The sequence below is a fragment of the Siphateles boraxobius genome, unplaced genomic scaffold (genome assembly GCF_051911475.1).
Source record: "Siphateles boraxobius isolate OS27281-9 unplaced genomic scaffold, OSU_SipBor_1 19, whole genome shotgun sequence".
Lineage (NCBI taxonomy): Eukaryota > Metazoa > Chordata > Actinopteri > Cypriniformes > Leuciscidae > Siphateles > Siphateles boraxobius.
Genome location: NW_027508799.1, coordinates 17,119,713 through 17,140,000, shown reverse-complemented (window position 1 = coordinate 17,140,000; position 20,288 = coordinate 17,119,713). Strand labels below are relative to the sequence as shown.

General features: G+C 36.9%; 1 protein-coding gene across 5 annotated transcripts in view; it reads right to left on the bottom strand.

Annotated features, from left to right (window-relative positions):
- Positions 1-20,083, bottom strand: part of rbm17 (RNA binding motif protein 17) — a 27,661-nt gene extending 7,578 nt beyond the window's left edge. Inside the window, exons 1-11 of one of the 5 annotated variants that reach the window (XM_077233979.1) lie at positions 19,991-20,081; positions 19,505-19,652; positions 19,000-19,116; positions 7,496-7,662; positions 7,278-7,343; positions 5,041-5,156; positions 4,824-4,874; positions 3,685-3,811; positions 2,619-2,770; positions 2,364-2,423; positions 56-132 (exon numbers count right to left, since the gene is read on the bottom strand). In XM_077233979.1, coding sequence (XP_077090094.1) covers positions 56-132; positions 2,364-2,423; positions 2,619-2,770; positions 3,685-3,811; positions 4,824-4,874; positions 5,041-5,156; positions 7,278-7,343; positions 7,496-7,662; positions 19,000-19,116; positions 19,505-19,627 — 1,056 coding nt within the window. In that variant the 5' untranslated portion in view covers positions 19,628-19,652; positions 19,991-20,081. Of the gene's footprint in view, positions 1-55; positions 133-2,363; positions 2,424-2,618; positions 2,771-3,684; positions 3,812-4,823; positions 4,875-5,040; positions 5,157-7,277; positions 7,344-7,495; positions 7,663-18,999; positions 19,117-19,504; positions 19,653-19,990 lie in introns of all 5 variants that reach the window. The other 4 variants (XM_077233980.1, XM_077233981.1, XM_077233982.1 and 1 more) reach the window with 4 other exon arrangements.
- Positions 20,084-20,288: the final 205 nt, after the last annotated feature.

Here is a 20,288-nt window from a genome sequence, read left to right as displayed (position 1 = left end):
TTCTAAAACACATCTATGAAGTTCAATTTAATTTAGACTGATTGACACAGCTTACCCGCAGCAACACCACCTTTGTTGGACATTTGAGAATCTCTGTAAGAGGGTTGGTATCATTTTTCTTTGAGGGATCCGCTATAAAAAATATATATATATTTCGATTTACATTTATATCAACACTTCATATAAAAGAAAAGTCAGCTTCTTTTAATGAATGTCAATTAATTCATTCAAAACTCTGATACAAGGAGTTGCCTGTTGTCACTAATTTTCTGTGTGCCATTTCTCATGTATTAAAAAGTATTACTAAATATATACCCTACTTTTTAAACGTTTGGGGTTGTAAAACGTTTTCATTTTTGTAAAAAATGTTTTTGAAAGAAGTCTGTTATGCTCACCAAGGCTGCATTTATTCATTTAAAAATACAGTAATATTGTAATATTGTAAAAACATAATTGCAATGTAAAGGGACTTTTTTCTATTTGAATATATTTGAAAATGTAATTTATTCCTTTGATGGGAAAGATTAATTTTCAGCATTATTATTCCAGTCTTCAGTCTCACATGATCCTCCAAAAATCATTCATATATGCTGATTTGCTGCCCAATAGAAATGTCTTATTATTATGATCGTATTATTTTTCTCATAATAACAATTCTTATTATTATTATTGTATTATTATTATATTTTTATATTTATATTATATTTTTATTATTATAAAGATTTGATATCAAATTTATTTTGAAGTTTCTATTACTCCATGGTGAACAAAGTTCAAATGTACAGCATTTATTTGAAATGGAAAACGGTCACATTTATTTCAAAAAATTATTTTCACTGACCCCAAACTTTTGAACGGTACTGTATATGCATGTAAATATTGCTGTTTATGACTATGTATTGTTATAGTGCATATAAAGGAGAATTATTAAATATGATGCTTCCTTTGTGTTCATGTAATGAAAAGGGAAACAAGCCTTGATTATTTTTTACTGTACTTTACATCTTGCATTAAACATGAATTTAATGGCTGTTTGGTTAAAAAGACTGTTCAAATGATGAAAAAATGAGACAGAAATACATAAAAATCCTGAACAGATACCGTAATTCCTCAAATAAAAACCGGGGCCTTTATTTACCTGAACTGCAGAGGGTAACCAGCTCTTATTTGAAGCAGGCTTTTATTAGAGGCAGGCCTTTATTTCTAATTCCATCTTTTTCATAAATAATAGGATTGGGCCGATAGACGATGCAATCATCTATCGCGTTGGCTGACAGACATAACTATGTTGAGACTGCATCGCGATCCCCCGCCCGCCCTGTTTCCATGGTGACGCGTCATGCTTGGCACGCACGTGATTCACCACAGCCAAAATAGCGCTGTATGACAGATGTAGCACTTTTTTTCTAAATATTAACAAACTTGCTTAAACTTCCAAACTCCAATTCTCAAATACATATAAGAGAGTTTGGTGTGTCGTTTAAAAACCTTTAACGTTATAAATGATCTTGATCTGTAACGTGAGATGTTTGTCTGGGCCGCAGTTCAGAGATTCCAGTCTGTTCGGCCACTTACTTTAATGTATTTCCAATACATTAAAGAAAGTGGCCGGTAAACTGGGAGAAGAAACCGAGTAAACTTAATAGTTACTTGCACTGTGATATGAATAAAACCCCGCTAAAACCTGTTATTGCCGCTTCCAAAGACACTATTGTGTATTTTACAAACTATAAATGTATTGTTCTTCTATAAATTATATGTATTTAAATGTCTGAAACCTAAAATAAACATGATGTGGTTAAAAACACTGAATAGTTGTGATATACGGTGTGACAAGCGCTGAAAGTCCGTCTTTAGCTCAGCTTGAAAGCACAGTTTGAATCTGGCAGTTATGTCAGAGCGGGCCGACATCGATGATATGTAGAGGAAAATATCTAGTGGAAAATGAGTAGGCCTATGTTACGTTATGTCATGATATGAAAGGCACAGGATATTACCTATCAACACTAAATTTTCCCCGGCCTTAATTTGAGACCAGCCTTTATTTGTCTGTGTTGACCCCGCCCCCGGCCACTATCAGGGGCCCGGCGTTTAATTGACTACCGGTTTTTATTTGAGGAATTACGGTACTCTATGAAAGAAGATCTGAAAAAGATTTACTTTAACACCCATTTGCCCATGTTAGGGAAGTTGCTTTTGCCACTGTTTGCATAACAGACATAAGGGGCACAAATTCTGTTTCCTAGTGACAAATATATCACAGATGGTTTCATGTGGGTGGTCAAGACACATACAGATGCAAACAAATAACTGTTGTAAGTCAATGATTGATATGGGAAACAGGAAATAAAATAAAATCAAACCTGAATTAGAGCCATGTGGATCAGCCAAATTTTGACTGGATGCTGATGCTGATGCTGATGCTGAAAAACACAAACAAATGTAAATGAACCAAATAATACACTCACACAGAGGGTACATGGTTGCGCAAATGACAACACATGGAATTGAAAACAAACATGACATTCGAAACTGTAAAAAGGAACAGAAAAAAACAAGAATCGACATGACGTGTAAGGTTGTACATGGTTACTGTGTGTTTGTGTGTGTGATCTCACTCTTTTCCGTTGAGTCTCCAATAATAATCTTGCCCCCACGCTTGCTGGTTTTCTCCACTGACAGCGCCGTGCTCAACCCCTGCTCGTGTTTCCCCAGACCCTGGCCTTCGCGGAATCCATACTTCTGCATGATTTTATGAGCCACGGTACCACTGAAGAACACACAGACAGACACTGGACTTTAAATTATAGATTTAAATAATTTTTCTTTAAAAGAAGTTATTTGGAAATCTAAATGAATTGATTGAATCTTAATTTATATTAAGTATTAAGAGATTTATTCATTATTTTGTTAAATCAAAACGTTTCTGGTAAAATCTAAACCCTTTAAATTCTTTACAATATATTCTTTGGAAATGAATTATTTTAATGTTACTAAGTTTATTTATTTTTAGTTAAATCAGAATGGTCCAGTTAAATGTAAACTATTTCTTTTAATTTAAAATATTTGGTTAAAGCTAAATTATTAAAATCTTTCATTTTAAAAGTACAATTTTTTGGAAATCTAAATTTATTGCATAAAAATCATTTAAATTAAATATGAGATGTATTTATTGTTTAAATTAAAATGTTTTGGTTAAATCTAAATGCTCAATTTCTAATATCTTGTTAAATCTACTATTTTCTTGTTAAATCTAAATTGGTTTAAAATAAATTCTTTGGAAATCTAAATTCATTGTAAAAAATAATTAAATTAAATATTATTGGTTAAATGTTCTGATTAAATCTAAATGCTTTAGCTAAATTTAATGGAAAAAAATGTCCTTGTTAAAAAATAAAACAATTTAGATTAAATTCAAATGAACATTTTCTTACATATCCTTATTTCTAGTAACATTTAGATTCTTCTGTTGAAACAATTTTTTGGGGAAATCGAAATTACTTGAATCTTAAATTATATATATACATATAAGTTTTTGTGGATCTAAATTTTCTGGAAATCTAAACTGGTGTAAATCAGAACCAAAGCGTTCATTCAAACGAGTGCGACAAGACATTTTTTATAAATCATAATGACTTTATGAGTCGGGGTTCTTTGTTTCTGAGTGCATTGAAATTCTCTTGCCCCATGTTAGCCAGGAATGAATTAGTTGGTCCAGGGGGAGATCGTGGTCTGTCCAAGTCATCAAACATAGGAGGTGGAATAGCAGCTTTCGACCTCTGGCGACCATCTTCATCATATGAATATGATGCTGTCATGACAACAAACACAGTTTTGTTACTTACTCATATTTTCCTCAACTTTATTTAAGACTGTGTAAAGCTGCAACCTACCAGGGACAAAGCGAACACACACAAAATCACACACCAATGAGCAAAAACATTATGACCACATGCCTAATACGCTATTAGTTTTCTGAGGGCTGCCAAAACAACGCCGACCCGCTGATGCATGGACTCTACAAGACCCCTGAATGTGTCCTGTGGTATCTGGCACCAAGCAGCAGATCCTTCAAGTCCTGCAGGTCGTGAGGTGGAGCCGCTGTGGATCAAAGTTGTTGGCCCAGCACATCCCACAGATGCTCAATTGGATTTGGAGGCCAGAGCTACACCTAAAACTTTTTATCAATTTCCCCAAACCATTCCTGAGCAATTTGTGCAGTGTGGCAGGGTGCAGATCAGATCTTTATTCCTGCCCATTTCTCCTGCATCCAACACACTGTTTGCGAGATGATTGTTTGCTTACCAACGCTGGTCGTTGGCCGACGCTGGTCATGTGTGTGATGCTGGCCAATAGTGAACCTACGTTCACTCAAGAGGCCCACACAGAAGAAAATTAATAGTTGAATAAAGTCGTTATTTTGTTTGTTTGTCGCTTGATAAACTTATGGTTGAGCCACTGTAGTCACTTGGACTATTTTAAACATTGTCTTTACTAACTTTCTGGGCCGGCAAGTTTCAATTACATAAAAGCCTATGGAGGAGTGAGACAGCTCTCAGATTTAATCAAAAATATTTTAATTTGTGTTTCGAAGATGAACGAAAGTCTTACGGGGTTGGAACAACATAAGGGTGAGTAATTACTGACAGAATTTTCATTTATTGGTGAACTTTCCCTTATATGTGGCCTTGTTAGGAGATGATCAACGATATTTACTTCACCTGTGACCGGTCATAATGTTTTGGCTCATCAGTGTATATTGATTTCAAATGTGGCAAAACAGGAAAATAAAGGTTTTTAAAAGGTCTATGGGATGTACTTACATTCTCGATCGATTAGTGATGTCGGAGGGGCGATGGCAGCTCCACCCATACCTGTATGCCATATGAACGACATCTTATAACCACACAGAAGATTATACCAAGGGCCCTTGTTTAAACATGGTATTAACATCTTGGATAATCTAAAGACAATTGTCAATATACAAATAATTCGATACAAAAGAAGTTGAGATGAAGAAATGTTTCATTGGGAACTCACTCCTCTTCCTCTTTTCTCTCTCAAAATCCTCCTCCTCATCTGATTCGCCTTCGGGATTCGGGAAACGTGAAAATCCGCTTGGAGCTCCCCCTCCTTCATGCCTCTCTTTACGTTTCCTAACAGACAGGAGCAAAATGGTCACAACACAATGGACAACAAAACAACACTGATCTGTGCAGATCAGGCAAATGTTTAAGGCTGTGTTCAGCGAGGCATAAAACTAAGATTTTATGGGGAAAAAAAATATCAAATACATTTAGTTCTGTGTAATCTGAACAGCAAAAAAAATCCTGATTTTTACAAACCTTTTCCGAACCACCTGCTCTGGCTCACTTTGCAAAACTGATTGGAATTGTGTTTTAATAATTGTTCTAATTCTGTGACAATAGGGAAGTCCACACCACTACTTTGACAACATTGATAACATCAGAAGAACAATTAAGTTGGAATCCCTTTCAGAACGATTTTTCCAGCTGATAAATTACAAAAACATTGACAGCCAATCAGAACCCATCATGCTTTAAAAAGCTTGAGCATTTAAAGAAACAGTAACAATTTTTCACAATTTACATTGAATGATGTTTTGAATAGCGTTATACCATTATTTGAAGCAACTGAATGCCATATTTTTATATAAAAATAAAAAACAAGCTGTAAAAACTCTTCCTGAAAAACTTTTATTGCTCTTCTATAGCATTAAGCCTCGATTGTCAACAATGGTTTGATTTATTCTTTAAAAAACAAAAAAACAAAAAGGAAACATATGCATGTTTTAATAATAGGGGCTTTCTCACTGGGTGGTTATAGGAACTAGCCACCAGACTGGTTCCAGGAGAACTAATGTTCCCCAATGGCCGTTTTCTTGGTTGCATTCGCACCGCTAGTAGGGACTCTGAAGTGACGTAAGCCGCGCTTGTTGTTGTGACTTTTATTTTGAATGCGCTGAGAACGCCAGAGCCTGAGCACACAGTGCTCCCAATCTTCACAAGTTTACGATCTGTTTAACAGTCCTGTTTAATATATTATTAGATAGAACTGTTATACAAAGTTGACAGTATATGAAAAAGTATTAAGGTGATGATACACAGGGCAACTTTTTGAGCAATGTTGCTGGGCAATGTTGTCGTCAACGGGCAACCAGATGAGACACACACAAGGCCCACGACCGATCTAAATTATCCAGATAGAAATGTATTGCCCATTTTCAATGAGAAAGTGCCCAAGCAACAATCACTCGGCAAGATTGCCCAGCAACATTGCTCAAAGTTGCCCCGTGTATCATCACCTTAAGCGTTTGCCGCGTGGTTGATGCCCAATGTCACTAGCGGAGCAGAAATACATAATCATATTTCGCTTGGTCGACTCAAAAGTTGTGTTGGATTTTCTCCTTAGCGTTAAGGACTATCACTGTTTTTCATTTTCGTAGAGTTAGTTTAGGAAGTAAAAGGGCTGTGTACATGGCTTTTTAAAAATGGCGGGTGCTGGTGTTTCGCGTGTGTAGGACCAACAAGCGTACACTTACGTCACTGATAGTTCCTATTGTGCTGGGTTCTCTGAAGTAGTCGTGATTCCCTCTCTCAACGTAACATGCTCTAAACACATCTCTTAAGCTCACAGAATAATGTAAGTGGACATTTTTTTTGTAATTGCGGATTTGAACGATTACGTAATCGTGGCATCCAAAAGATTACAAGAACTACAAGTTTTAGGTTGATGCAGACAGAAGAGAATAGACTAGACACGTGACTGTTACATACATCTGACATGCCTACACACGCGCACAGAAAGCCGCCTCTCAGACAGCGTAAAACTGATTTCAGTTCTATTCCACAGTTTATATAACCAAATACACACAACATTGTCAAAATACCATCTTGGTGAGTATTAACCTAAAAACAACCAGTTATTTAGTAAGTGGAGTAAACAGCTGAGAACAAAAGCGTGCATATTACAATATATTGGATCCGTGCAGCTCTTAAAGTGACTGCAGCTGAGCTTAACAAACCTGCTTCTGTCTGTGTGCTTAATGTTAATCAAACAACCGACAAACAGAAAATCACTCATTACTCTTGACTGATTCTTTTTAAAGTTACAAAATGTATTCAGTCTATATTTAATTCATACAGTGAAGCAGTGTTTTATTTTTACATTTGATTATTCAATTTCTGTTGTTAAATAAACCTAATGTAGGCCTACCTGAAACCCTGCGTTTGCACTGACGTTAAAATGACACTTACTTTTTATGTAACGCTACAGTAAAACACTGTTGTTGACTTTCAGAAGTTGTAGAGATGCTTTCTTCTCTTAAAAAATAGAATGTAAAACATGTATATTGGTTATATCATTTTCAGTTTTTAAATAAAATAAATATTTTACACACTCAAAGCATTATCGTAAATCGCATTATTTAACGAGCTATCGCATATCAAATTTTTCTTAAATAGTGGATGCATACTTCTCTCTCTCCTCAATCTCCTTCTGCCGCTCCTGCTCTCTCTGTCTTTGTCGTTCCTCTCTGTGTCTCTTCACCACTTTCTCATAGTCGTTGGGAAACATGGGGTCATACTCATCAGCCAATGGAATCAGCACATCTCCGGATGAAAACCCACCTGACACAGAGTCCTAAAATGGGCACACATACAGTCATAGTCAATGAAACAATGTTCTAAGAAACGCATCTTGGCATAATGAACCACTCCAGTGAGTAAATCCTCATACATTTTTTAATGTAACATATTACTGGGAGGAAGAGTTGTGATTTTAACAGATCAAATGCTGTGATGTCACCTTTTTAAAAGCATAGAGCTAAGAGGTGCCAGTAAGGCTGCAAGATTAATCAAGATAAAACAGAAATCGTGCAATGGCTTAGTGCACCTTTCAAATCGCAAAGGCTGTAATTGGATTAAATACTGAGATACTTCAAATACTTGAATTAAACTGCATGTTTCAGGATGCAGCACAGGACTGTGATCTTTAACATGCAAGCAGCTCATGATCGGGTGTTTTCACTGACTCGGTTCGCAGTAGATGTTGTTCCATATGAACTTGGGTCGCTTTGAGAACAGATCAACCATCTTCATAAACTTGTACTGAGAAGTGCTTTTCAACCTGCTGCGGTCAACAAAAGAGAAGTTTTAGAAGCTCCTAGGGTTTTCTGACTAAACTAAAGCTTGATGGGTTAACATTTGAAAATTAAGTAATTAATTAATAAGACACCCATAAATATTATTCTAATTTTACAGTTGAACTGTAAAATACATGTATTATTGTTATTTTAATACATTTCTTAAATATTTTAATAGTAATATTACAAGAGTAATAGGCCTATTTCTTATTATTTTTAAATATTTTTTATTTAGTAATGACAATCGTAATAAAATAATAATAATAATTACTAGATATTAAAGTTTGAAAAGACAAACTCTAAAGATGGCTTAAAAAGCCCAGCCAGAAAGTTAGAAGTAGTTTTAAAAGTTTGAAGTTTTTCAGTTTGTAATAGTTTTCATTTTTAGTTTAGTCGTTTTAAAAGTTAGCTAGCTGGCTAGGACGGATGGAGATAGACAGATAGATAGATAGACAGATTTTAGGAGGAATAGCATTTAGGATCATTTAGCATTTTTTTTCAAGCCAACTTTTGTCAGTCAGCTACAGCATACATTGGAACAGCTGACACTCCAGAGAAGGTGCTAGATAAGGGGCCACTGGTTTGCATTGTCACGTAACGTGGTAAATAGAAACTCTAACGACGAGGAATACTTTAAGGAAACAGGTTTTAATATCAAATACTCAGAAACAGGATTAACGCAGGGGAAAACACACTTACATTGACGATAAACAACAATGAATCGAAAGAAACGTGGTATAAATACACAGGGAATGACAGGGAATTACTCAACGTAATCTGTAACCAAGGAGACTAACTAGCAGTTGATAAAGACTGAACTGAAGCAGATGAAACAAACACACAGGAATGAAATAAACAAGACACACGCCTGTGGTTTGATGGGTTGCCAGAAAAATATTTTCTTATGTAATTTCAATCAATGCTGTTGCTTATACATGATCAATTTTGTTAATCTTACGTTGCATGGATTTCCTTACATAATCCTTACTTAACTTTCTAATCATGAGAATTTCATTTGTTTTTGACAAAATAGACATAAGTGTATGTAACCATTGCACGTTTTGCAAATAGATTGTCTAAGATATGCTGTATCAGACAGAGGAAGTAGTGAAGGAGGATAAAAGCAATGGTTAAAAAAGAGTGGTATCTGTTTGAGAATGTAAGACAACGAACCAAAGGTTTCAAGCAGGACACTGCCCAACGGAGGTTATGATACGAGTCAGATAAGATGGTCTTGAAGAATGTCAGGTTGCCATGCATATTATGGGATGAACCATAAAATGTACTTTTATGATGAGAGTAAGAATTAGGCCTTAAGATAATGTGCTCATTTGTTTATCCAATCCATTTTGAAAGTCTTTGTTTGCTGAAAAATTCATATGCATGATTTGACTGAATAAATACTCTGTTGTTTGGAGATCACTTCATAGCTCTCTCAGATAGGTTTTGGTTTAAGAGAGACTACCCTGAATTTCGATTTCCAGAAATAAATGTGGTTTATTTTTTGGCCCGGTATTTGGAAATGCGATAAATCGCGTTAATGAGCACGATATTGTTGTTGCGGGCACTTCAAAATACCGTGAAAAATAATAGACCCGAATTTAGATTTTTAGAACGCGCATTAGCTTATTTTAAACAAGGACATATGCCATAAAAAAATGGCGTATAGCCATTTTAAACAAGCAGTTGTCAGCCCCATACTAAAGAAACCTAATTTTGGATTATTTTGAACCAACTAACTACAGGCCTATATCTAAACTGCCTTTTTTTATCTAAAATCCTTGAGAGAGTGGTGGTGGGGCAGTTGTTTTCATTTCTTGAAGGAAAAGATTTGTTTGATAAATTTCAGTCAGGATTTCGTAAATACCATAAAACTGAGACTTAATCACATAAAACGCTTCTTAAAGTATCAAGTGACATTTTGATGGCTGCTGATTCTGGACAATACACTGTGCTGATTTTACTTGACCTATCGTCTGCATTTGATACATTGGACCATACAGTATTGATAAATCGGCTATGTAATGAAATGGGGTTTTCTGGCTCTGTTCTAAAATGGTTCACCTCTTACTATCTTTTTGTCTGTCTGTAAACAACATTTTGTCAGAAATGACCCCTCTTACATATGGAGTTCCTCAGGGTTCGGTTTTAGGTCCTATTTTGTTTTTATTGTATATTAGCCCTCTCGGTGATATATTTCGTAATTTTAATAATGCGTCTTATCACTTTTATGTGGATGTAAATTAACTAATTTATTGGAATGCCTGTCATGCATTAAGACTTGGTTGTATAACAATTATTAACAACTAAATACAAAAAAGACTGAAACTTTGATCATTGCTCCAGAACAAAAACTAACCCAAATTAAACAACACCTCAGTTCCTTGGACTCATCAGTCCAGTTGAGCCTAAGAAACCTTGGTGTTCTGTTCGACCAATCAATGTCTCTGGATGGTCATTCTAGACAGTTGGTCAGAAACTGCTTTTATCATTTAAGAAATATCTCTAAACTGAGAACAAAGCTAGCATGGAGTTCATTCATGCTTTTATTTCTTCACTATTAGAATATTGTTATTCTCTATTTATTTGTTTTAACAAATTTTCTCTGAGCCATCTTCAATTGGTGCAAAACGCAGCGGCCAGGCTACTAAAAGTAACAAACAGAAGGGCTCACATTACTCCGATCTTATTTATTCTCCACTGGCTTCCAGTAAAATACAGAATCGATAATAAAATATTAGTTTTAACTTTTAGAGCACTACATGGACAGACTCCGAAATATATTGCGGACATGTTGACCCCTTACTCTTCTTTCCGCAGTCTTCGTTCCTCAGGTCAAAATCTCCTGATGGTCCCCAAAACCCACCTTAAAACTCGGGGAGACCGCTCTTTGCAGGCAGTTGCTCCCAATCAGGCTGATTTTGTTGATTCTTTTAAAAAACAGCTGAAGACACTTCTATTCAGACAAGCTTTCAGTTGACTGAGCTATTATGTTGTATGTTTTTGTATAATGTTTCTTAACTGTTCAAATTGTTATTTTGCTACATGTAAAGTACTTTGTGATTTTATCTGTGAAAGGTGCTATGTAAATAAAGTTTACTTACTTATTTTCCATCAACCGCTTAAAAAAACACAGCGTATATGCTGCGCAAAACACGTGCGCACTATGATGTAAACAATCCCCACATTTATAAGCACTGTATGCATGCGGCGCAGTGCTCACTGCTCACTCTAGTCTAATGTAAACAATCCTCACATGGAGAAAAAGCATGGCAGAAGGAGGAACGATGATGAAGATTTAACCCCCTTCTAAAAGTCAGGGGGCTGCACACAATCGACACTTTTCACACGCTCTCACGCCACACATCCATTTTTTCACGCAGAGAAAGACGAAACAGAGAAAAGAGGACACTGACACCGACAGACTAGACGGAGAAGGTTACTTTTGTTGTGATATGAAAAATTCTCAGCTCTCAGGTTCTGTCCATTTTATCATGAAATTTAGACAATAAATACCGTTTTGGCGCTTGTAAATGTGACGTGACAGATCACTGTAGCGCCATCATTTCAAATAAACTGATCATATGTTAATTTTTATTTAAACATACAGTACAACTTCCAGAACGGTATATACAGAGGGGAACCAACACTGAGTGGGGGCCCCAGGCAAAATTAATCAATGAGGGCCATATAAATATATATATATATATATATATAATGTTTTATGTAGCTATGTTTTATAGCCTATATAATATATAAGATTTTTTTGTTAATATATCTTCATTGCCTAGAGATATTATTATAAAAAATTCAAAAAGTAGTCAAAACACAGAACATCTAACAGAACACAAGTTGTTTATTTTTTACAACATTATGTGCTTATTTTTAAAAAAACGAAATGTCAATCTTCATCTTTATAACAGAAGATACAATACAACAATCTTCAAGATACAGTAAATCTTCAAATGTGTAACAGATTTAGTCACTAATCACACGTTTATATTAATTTCTGCTTAAATACTGGGTGCATGGAGCCTATATTCAAGCGCATGCATAAATCTTGCCGCAAAAGCAGGCCAGTGTTTCCCCTACCATTATATAAGGGGGGCGCCCCGCCCTCCTAACGGCTCGCCCCGCCCCCCTTGAAGGTCAAGTAAATTTGATTTGATTTTCTTTATAGCGCCAGATTACAATTTGTTATTTTATTAAACAAAATAAATAGCCTTTAAGTAATATGTTATTTATCTTATTTCCACGATGGCATGTCTTTTCTGTCTGTGTTTGCGCGTTTACACTTAACTCAATGAGTGCGCACTCACGCGCGCACACAAACAAACAAACACTTGCGTCACATGAGCAGAGAGCGCGCGGCGGGAAATATGTCGCGTCAAAAAGAGGAAAACCAGACAAAAATATTTGCGTTTTTTAAACGCTCACAGGGTAACGGTACTGATAATGGCAACACTCGCTCTCCTGCTCCAAGTGCTGCGCATCCTGCCCCTGACAACCATCAGAAGTCCAGTCATCACCGGATGACAGGTTTTGACCCAGCTTGGCTGTCAGAAGGGAAATACTCCCCTTGGCTGTACAAGACTGATCTTGGTAAGTAACTATTCACTTGCACAAAATACATACATCAATAAATGTGTGAGCTAGGGATGGGAATTGAAAACCGGTTCCACTCGAGAACCGGTTCTATGTACCATCGATATGCCGATGCTCCTGCTCTGAGTCAGCCACAGTATGACCGTGAACTCACAACTGTCCCGTTTCTCCTTTATCGAGCACCATAGCACGGCGTCCAAAGCGAATTTTTGTAACGCCAAAGTCTTATTTGATCGTTTAATAATGTAGACGAACTGCTGCGCGTGTGACAGGGCGCATGTTTAACTGAACGAGCAGAGAGAGAGAGAGCCCCGGTCGCGCGCGCGCTCTCTCTCTCTCTCTCTCTCTCTCTGCGGAGCCAGGCGAAAGTATAACTTTTTTGCAAACATATTGCATCTGAGCATCACAGAACAACCTGTCAGCGCCAGTCAAGTTTGATAGCAGGTAATTTTATTTTATTATGATTCAATCAATAATATGTAGTTTGATTTTTTTATTACAAATGATGCTTGTAATTTCAGGCAACACTGTCCCTGCATCATTTGAGCCCACAGTTGTCCTGGAACATGAAGCTGTGGTGGGGGCTTTCAAGTGCTTGTACTGGCTAATAAAGCATGAAATAGCCCACCACACCAACTATCCAGCCTTGCTGCAACTAGCCAATCTTTTGGGCTGCATCTATTTTGACAAGCTCAATGTAAGCTTATTTTGTAAATGTTTACCTTATTTCATATTTGTCTTATGTGATCCCATATTGACAAGTAATTGGAAGTTTCTTGCATAAAATTAGTTAAAGAATTCATACTGCATTTACTTGTAAAGCATCTTTTCAATTTTTTAGATTGGCAAAAGCACCAACTATAGATCACACAGAATAATTGATGAAATGCTTGAAATTCTGGCAACAGTCATTGAAAAGCCAATATTGAGGGATATTTCTCAGTCACGAGCCATAGCCTTGGAGATTGATGAGACCACAGATGTATCCGTGTGCAGACAGCTAGACATTCACGTGAGGTAGATCTACTCAAAGTGTAACATTTCATTGACCAATAAAATTTAAATAACAGATCATTGAAAAGTATCAAATGTATCATTTGTACATTAGATACTTGGACAATGCGGGCAAGGTCTTCTGCCATTTCCTGGATCTGATTTGCCTTACTGACGGGAAAGCAGATTCAATAGTGGCAGCCCTAAAAAATATTATTCACACGAAGGGCATACCGACACACCTAATCTTTGGCCTTGGAACCGATGGTGCTGCTGTAATGACAGGTGTCTTAACCTTCTTTTTGTAAATAATTAAACTGTTTTCAATATTTTGTTTCTTGTTAAATTAATAAACAAATGTATTTAATAGGAAGACAAAATGGAGTTGCAAAACAGCTATCAGAGGAATGGCCACGGCTCCTAAGTGTCCACTGTGCTGCACATAGACTAGCTCTAGCCTGTAAGGATGCATCTGAAGAGGTGCCTTACATGGCTACATTCAGAGACCATTTGGAACAGTTGCACCTGTACTTCAGAAACAGTGCAAACCGTTCTGCTTCTCTGAAAGCCGCTGCAGAGATTCTCGGTGTTTGTGAGCTTAAAGTGAAGGTAAATAAGTTATGCCTAAAAGAAAATGACATATGAATACTTTACTTGCATTTATATTCATTTTTGAAACTGTTTTTTTTCTGTCATTGACTAGCAAGTAAAGGACACACGGTGGCTCTCCCAACATGAAGCAGTAAAAAACCTCCTGAGGAACATAACTGCTGTACTGGGTGCCTTGGCAGACGAAGTAGAGACCCGCAAATGTCCTACTGCTAAGGGACTTTATTCATTCCTTGCCACCTATCGCTTCATTGCTGCCCTTCATCTACAAGCTGATGTGCTCCCTCACCTGGCACGCCTCTCTAAGTCCTTTCAAAAGGAGGATGTCATGTTCCTGGCAATCAAAGAGCAGGTAACTTAAATAACTCAGCTCAACTGCTATGTTTTATCGTGTTTATTTATTTCTGTTTATATAGGGTACCACAATTAATATTTTCACATGAGTGAGTCAATATGCTTATTTTTTTCCAGGTACCTGTCACCCTGGCCTTAATAAAGGGCATAAAAGATTCTGGTGGTCATCAACCTGGCTCACACCTGAGTAAGCTGACCCAAAATTTGGAAGACCCTTCAGGACTGGGTGCATTCTGCATCTCTGCTGAACAGGAAAGAGGGAGAAGAGGGGGTAATGTAGGAGACAGACAGCAGTACTGGCAAAGATTTCAATCACAGGCATGATTATGTGGCTTTTGTCTGACTTTATTGATCTAAATTAAATATAGCTGTTGCTGTTTTATTTATACTAATAGTTTACTGACATTTTTCATGTGTTTGATTAGGTGATGGATCCATATTTGGATGGCCTCATTGCCCATCTCGAGAGACGTTTCTGTGAGGTTGGAGTTGTGGCTGCATTTGGAATACTTGGTCCACAAGCAGCTACACTCCCTGATGACACTGCACACACAAAACTGAGGATACTGGTAGAGAAGTTTTGTTCCTGTGTCGATTTTGGAACAGTCCTTGAAGAATGGGCTTCTTTCAAGGAGCAAGTGGTCTCAGGTCCACTTAAGGTAACTTACAAATGTGAACTTTTTACATGACATTATCATGAACACTACGCTGTGTTACTGATATCATTTTTAACCTTTTCAGAACAAGACACAGCTGGCAATATTGTCTGAACTGTCCTCAAAATATGAGGAGTTTGGTGTCCTGTACCCAACTATGAGCCTGCTGGCTTCTATTGCTCTGACGGTCCCAGTCAGTAGTGTAAACTGTGAAAGGGACTTCTCAACCATGAACAGGGTAATACAAACTTTTCACAATAGGATTTTCTGCTTTTAGCTATATGTTGTTAAGCTATCACATTTAACAGTTAATGCATTTCCAGGTCAAGACAAACATCCGCAATAGGCTGCAAGGAGACCATCTTGCAGCATGCATGCGGATCTCAATAAATGGGCCAGACGTTTCTGACTTCCCATATCAAGAGGCTCTGGAAATGTTCTTCCAGAAGCCCAGAAAGATACACTGCAGTGACAAAAGCTGCACACTTTGTGGATAAACGACATAAAATAAATGTTCCAATGTTTAGTGTAATGTACAGTTCAAATAATTGTTCAGGTAATATATTCACTGCTACCATTAAAAGAAACAAATGAACACCATGACTCCTTCATTGTTCATGACTCCTTCATTGTTTGTGAACACCATGACTGACCGACCCCCCCCCCCAAAAGCTGTAAACCTAGGGGAAACACTGCAGGCTAATGATAATAAATATGTCTTAAAAAAATTAAGATTTTATTTGTTTATTAATAAACTAGTGTTTTCTAAATTAGTGTCAGCTGCAAACATATCTCCATACATCTCCGCTGTAAAGTGGATGCGCCTTTTGAAAGAAATGCACCTTCCATTCGGATTAGATAATCAGATGATATTTGCTTTCGATTACAATTTTTTCGTTTAAAAGTGGGTATTTCAATCTTTATATAGATATATTTATCATGTATGAGAGGCTAGTATAGGCTGTGATTCTGTTTATTTTTGAGACATGCTCCAGTTCACGCAGACAATGAAAGCGCGCCCTGATTGTTTTATTTTATTTTACAAAAGCACAACGTTTTCCTGTTATTGTGAGTTTACACACATAAAAGTAAAATTGCGACTGATACATTATTCTTTTCCTTGTGGCCAGAAACGATAGAGTATTTTAAGTTCTTTCCACTGTTTATAGGAAAATGCAAGTAGCCTAATCGCACCGGCGCCTCCATGTCATACATTGCGCGCTCCACACTCCGCACAAACACTTTGATATGCGCCTAATAATAGCGAACATTTATCTAGGTTAACGTTAGAGCGAGCAGCCATACCAGACGGATAAGACCTTTTCATGTTTAAAGTAACACCAGGTAACTTTTGCTCTCGGGGTCCCCCTACAGTTGGGAAACAGTATTGTCCTCTACTACTGTCGTAAACTCTGTCATCGTGCATTTGTTGACAACCATGATAGCCCTGAACACTGTAGGAGGAGGTCACATGCAGGTGTTCTGCTTGCGTCGCGTGTGAAATGTCTTCATCCCAGGTACAGTGGCATATATTTCAGCATGTCATATGAATATAATTTCATGAGTTTTATTTTTTTTCTAACGACAAATGATCGCGATGATCACGTTTACAAGCCAGTGTCATTATAGTAGCCTAGTCTATTGGTTATCGTTTTACTGAATCTATATGATACTTCAATGCAATGTTTGAGTGGTAGATAATAACCATATATCGTCAATATTATAATATCAAGCTACCATAAATAAATCTGCAAATTTTAGAAATCGATTTGCATTATAGCTTGAGGCAAGACAAATAATCATTACCTGATTCATGAAGATAAACGGAGGATAAGATAGCTTCCGTAAAATAGTCAGACAGACAAGGGTGTCATTGGTTGTTGCGTTAAATGTTACCCAGATACAATAGTGCTATTTTCTGATTGGCTAACAACACCAGACGAACAACACCAGAGGAGACGCGCTTGAATTCATGCCTGTTCCACAGTGAGAGCGGCGCGGCCAGAGTTTTGGGCGCTGCGGCATATTAAATATATTACAAATAGATTTTCAGCGTGAGAAATACAATGTGTGGCGGGAGAGCGTGACAAAAGACCGAAATGAGTGACTGTGGGGGTGGTGGTGGAAGTGAAGTATATGCCGTAAAGCAGTCGAGTTTTGTAGTTCTCTTTGTTCGCCGGTTACTACCCGAAACCCGAAGTTTAAAAGTACGATTAAAAACGCTACAGGCCCCGTCAGGCTATGGCAGACGTGTCATTCAACCTATTGTAAGTCGATGTACCATCACAAGAGACTTGGAAATATATTATGAAGATTGAAAAGTTACCTGGTGTTACTTTAACAAATAAAATCATGCATTTTCGACATACCGCAATAAGCCCTGCTCCAATTTGAAAAAGGCTGCTGAGAAGAGACGGTAAAACATAACCAGGTTAACGAGAAAGGGGCCCCACTAAGGGGAATGCAGAGATGTTGCTGCGTCTTTATATTAACATTCCTGATTGTTTGAATGATCAGCCCTCGGGGGTCCCCTTAAAATGCGGGGCCCCAGGCAATTGCCTGGCTTGCCTGCCCTATTGCGGTGCCTCTGGGTATATATGCCTCATACATAATATCGATCAATCAGTGTTTTTCAACCACCGAAAAAGGTCAATAAAACTGCAGGAGAACAATATTGTCACAGAACATTACATTTACCTCAGGAAAGCCATTTAATGACCAGCACGTTAGTTGACTAGAAAAAAAATAGATATAGAGTGGAGATTTTTGCTAAATATGTGCACAATATTACATATTTATTATAATTTTACTTGTGTCATTATTACATAATTGTTATTATAATGAAAACCGAATTATTTCATTTGTTATTTTTAACCTTTAATAATACCAGCTGATAGGGCTCTCTGTATGTTTACAGCATTATGTGAGATTTCTTGAGAAAAATTTACATGTAGGCTATCTACTGTAGCCTACCTAATATTTATCCAAATGAGTCAATATTAAAGCAAGATGGAAATCAAATCGGGAACTGAACTGAAATTGTGAAAATTGTGTCAAGCAATAATACAAACAGTAGCCTATCAGTCACTGTACCATGTAAACATTGTAACATATTGTCACTAAACTTAATACAATTCTGTTTAGTTACCAAATGTTTTGACAATCACAATTACACCTATTGTGATGCAAGTTGTTGTTTTTTTACACCCCCCCCAATACATCCGTTTCTCTTGTGCAATTAAAATATTGTGATAATACCGTATACTGTAATAAAAGCTCAATCAATTAATTGCAGCATGAAAATGTGATACCGGCACGTGCCTACTCCGGTCGCAAACATTTGGAAATTGTGCAAGGTTATTTAGTCCATTAGATCTAAAGTCTGAAATAACCCATACATTTACCCACCTTTAGACGCTCCCCTCAAAGACATCAGAACAGAAGTGGTTGAAAGTGGACAAAAGAGACAGATTAAAACACCAGGTGTAAACGGGTATGTGTCTCCCTCGTCTACTTGTCATTCGTTCGACCAAAACGCATCTTAATACCAGGTGTAAACAGGGCCATTGATACATAAATCACAATTTTGTTGCCCACTAAAGCCAACACATTGTTTACCTTCATCCCTGCAGCGATGTGAGGAGGTGTATCAGAGATCTGTCTGTCATCTGCTGAACTTCCTCTCTTTAGATCGATAACCGGAGCTAGAACATTTGACTGTCTCGTCCTCTGAGTCTGCAAAAGACGTCAGTTTCATTTATCGGTCACACTTTTCGACTTTCCATGACTCAAGAATTAATTTCCATAACTTTTCAAGTTATTTGTGGTTGCTGGATAATCATGTACAAAAATGTATTATATTTTTTATTATATTATAAATAACATAATATATGATAGAGATATTACTCACAATGATACATTTTTAGCCAGTTAAATATTTTAAATGTAGCCAATAATAGAAACAAAATAAATTCGGATTTTAAAATTCCCTAATATTTGCAGGTTTTACATTATGTAATTATAATTTTACATTATAATTACATTGACACTTATACTCTCCAGTTATTCATATAAGGAGACACACTGTATTATTGTCAGGCATGTGGCATAAACACTGACCCACCTTTGCTTGTGTCAATGCAGCTTTCTTCACTTTCAGCTGAGACTGAAGCAGTTTAAAGTTTTTAGACCATCCTTCTGTTTTAGTGTCGCTCGTTGCGACCCCCAAATCATCATATAAAGACATTTTACCTCCTTCCCAAATAAAAACACTGAAATACACAAACATGAATCAGGATTTTACATATAAACGTGTTCCAAACATCAGTGTGGACTGTAACAGAAGCTAAAGTATCACACAAGTTCTCAGTTAGACGTCCATTTGTATTTTAAACATAAAACCACATTCTAAATTAACCTGCACTTAGAACTTCCGTTACAAAAATGATAAAACATGGTTCTTACAGTCAATATTATTTATGCATTTAGCATTCACTTCCAAACGGCTTGCAGCGCTTATTGTGCTATATAAATATACTAAATTATTAATGTCTACGCTTAAACCAATCTTGCATTGTAACTGTTCAAATATCTGAAGCTAGATACACACCTTTTACGAAAATAAATGCTCTACTCGTTCTGCACGGTCGGTTAGCATATCATGCTACAAGAGTGATGTCGCGGACGGATGACATCACAGACTGGGGCCAAACGCACCCGCGTGACGTATATCATTAATCTCATTTTCTTTCACTGTACTTTTTTTAGATCAACGTGCCAAGCTAGGCTACTACATTTCTACAACTAAATTACGGTAATTATTATGTGGAGGTGACTTTAACTGTGACTTGATGATTGACAGGGCAGTTTAAATGGTGACAGGATGCACGTAGACTACTGTAACTAAA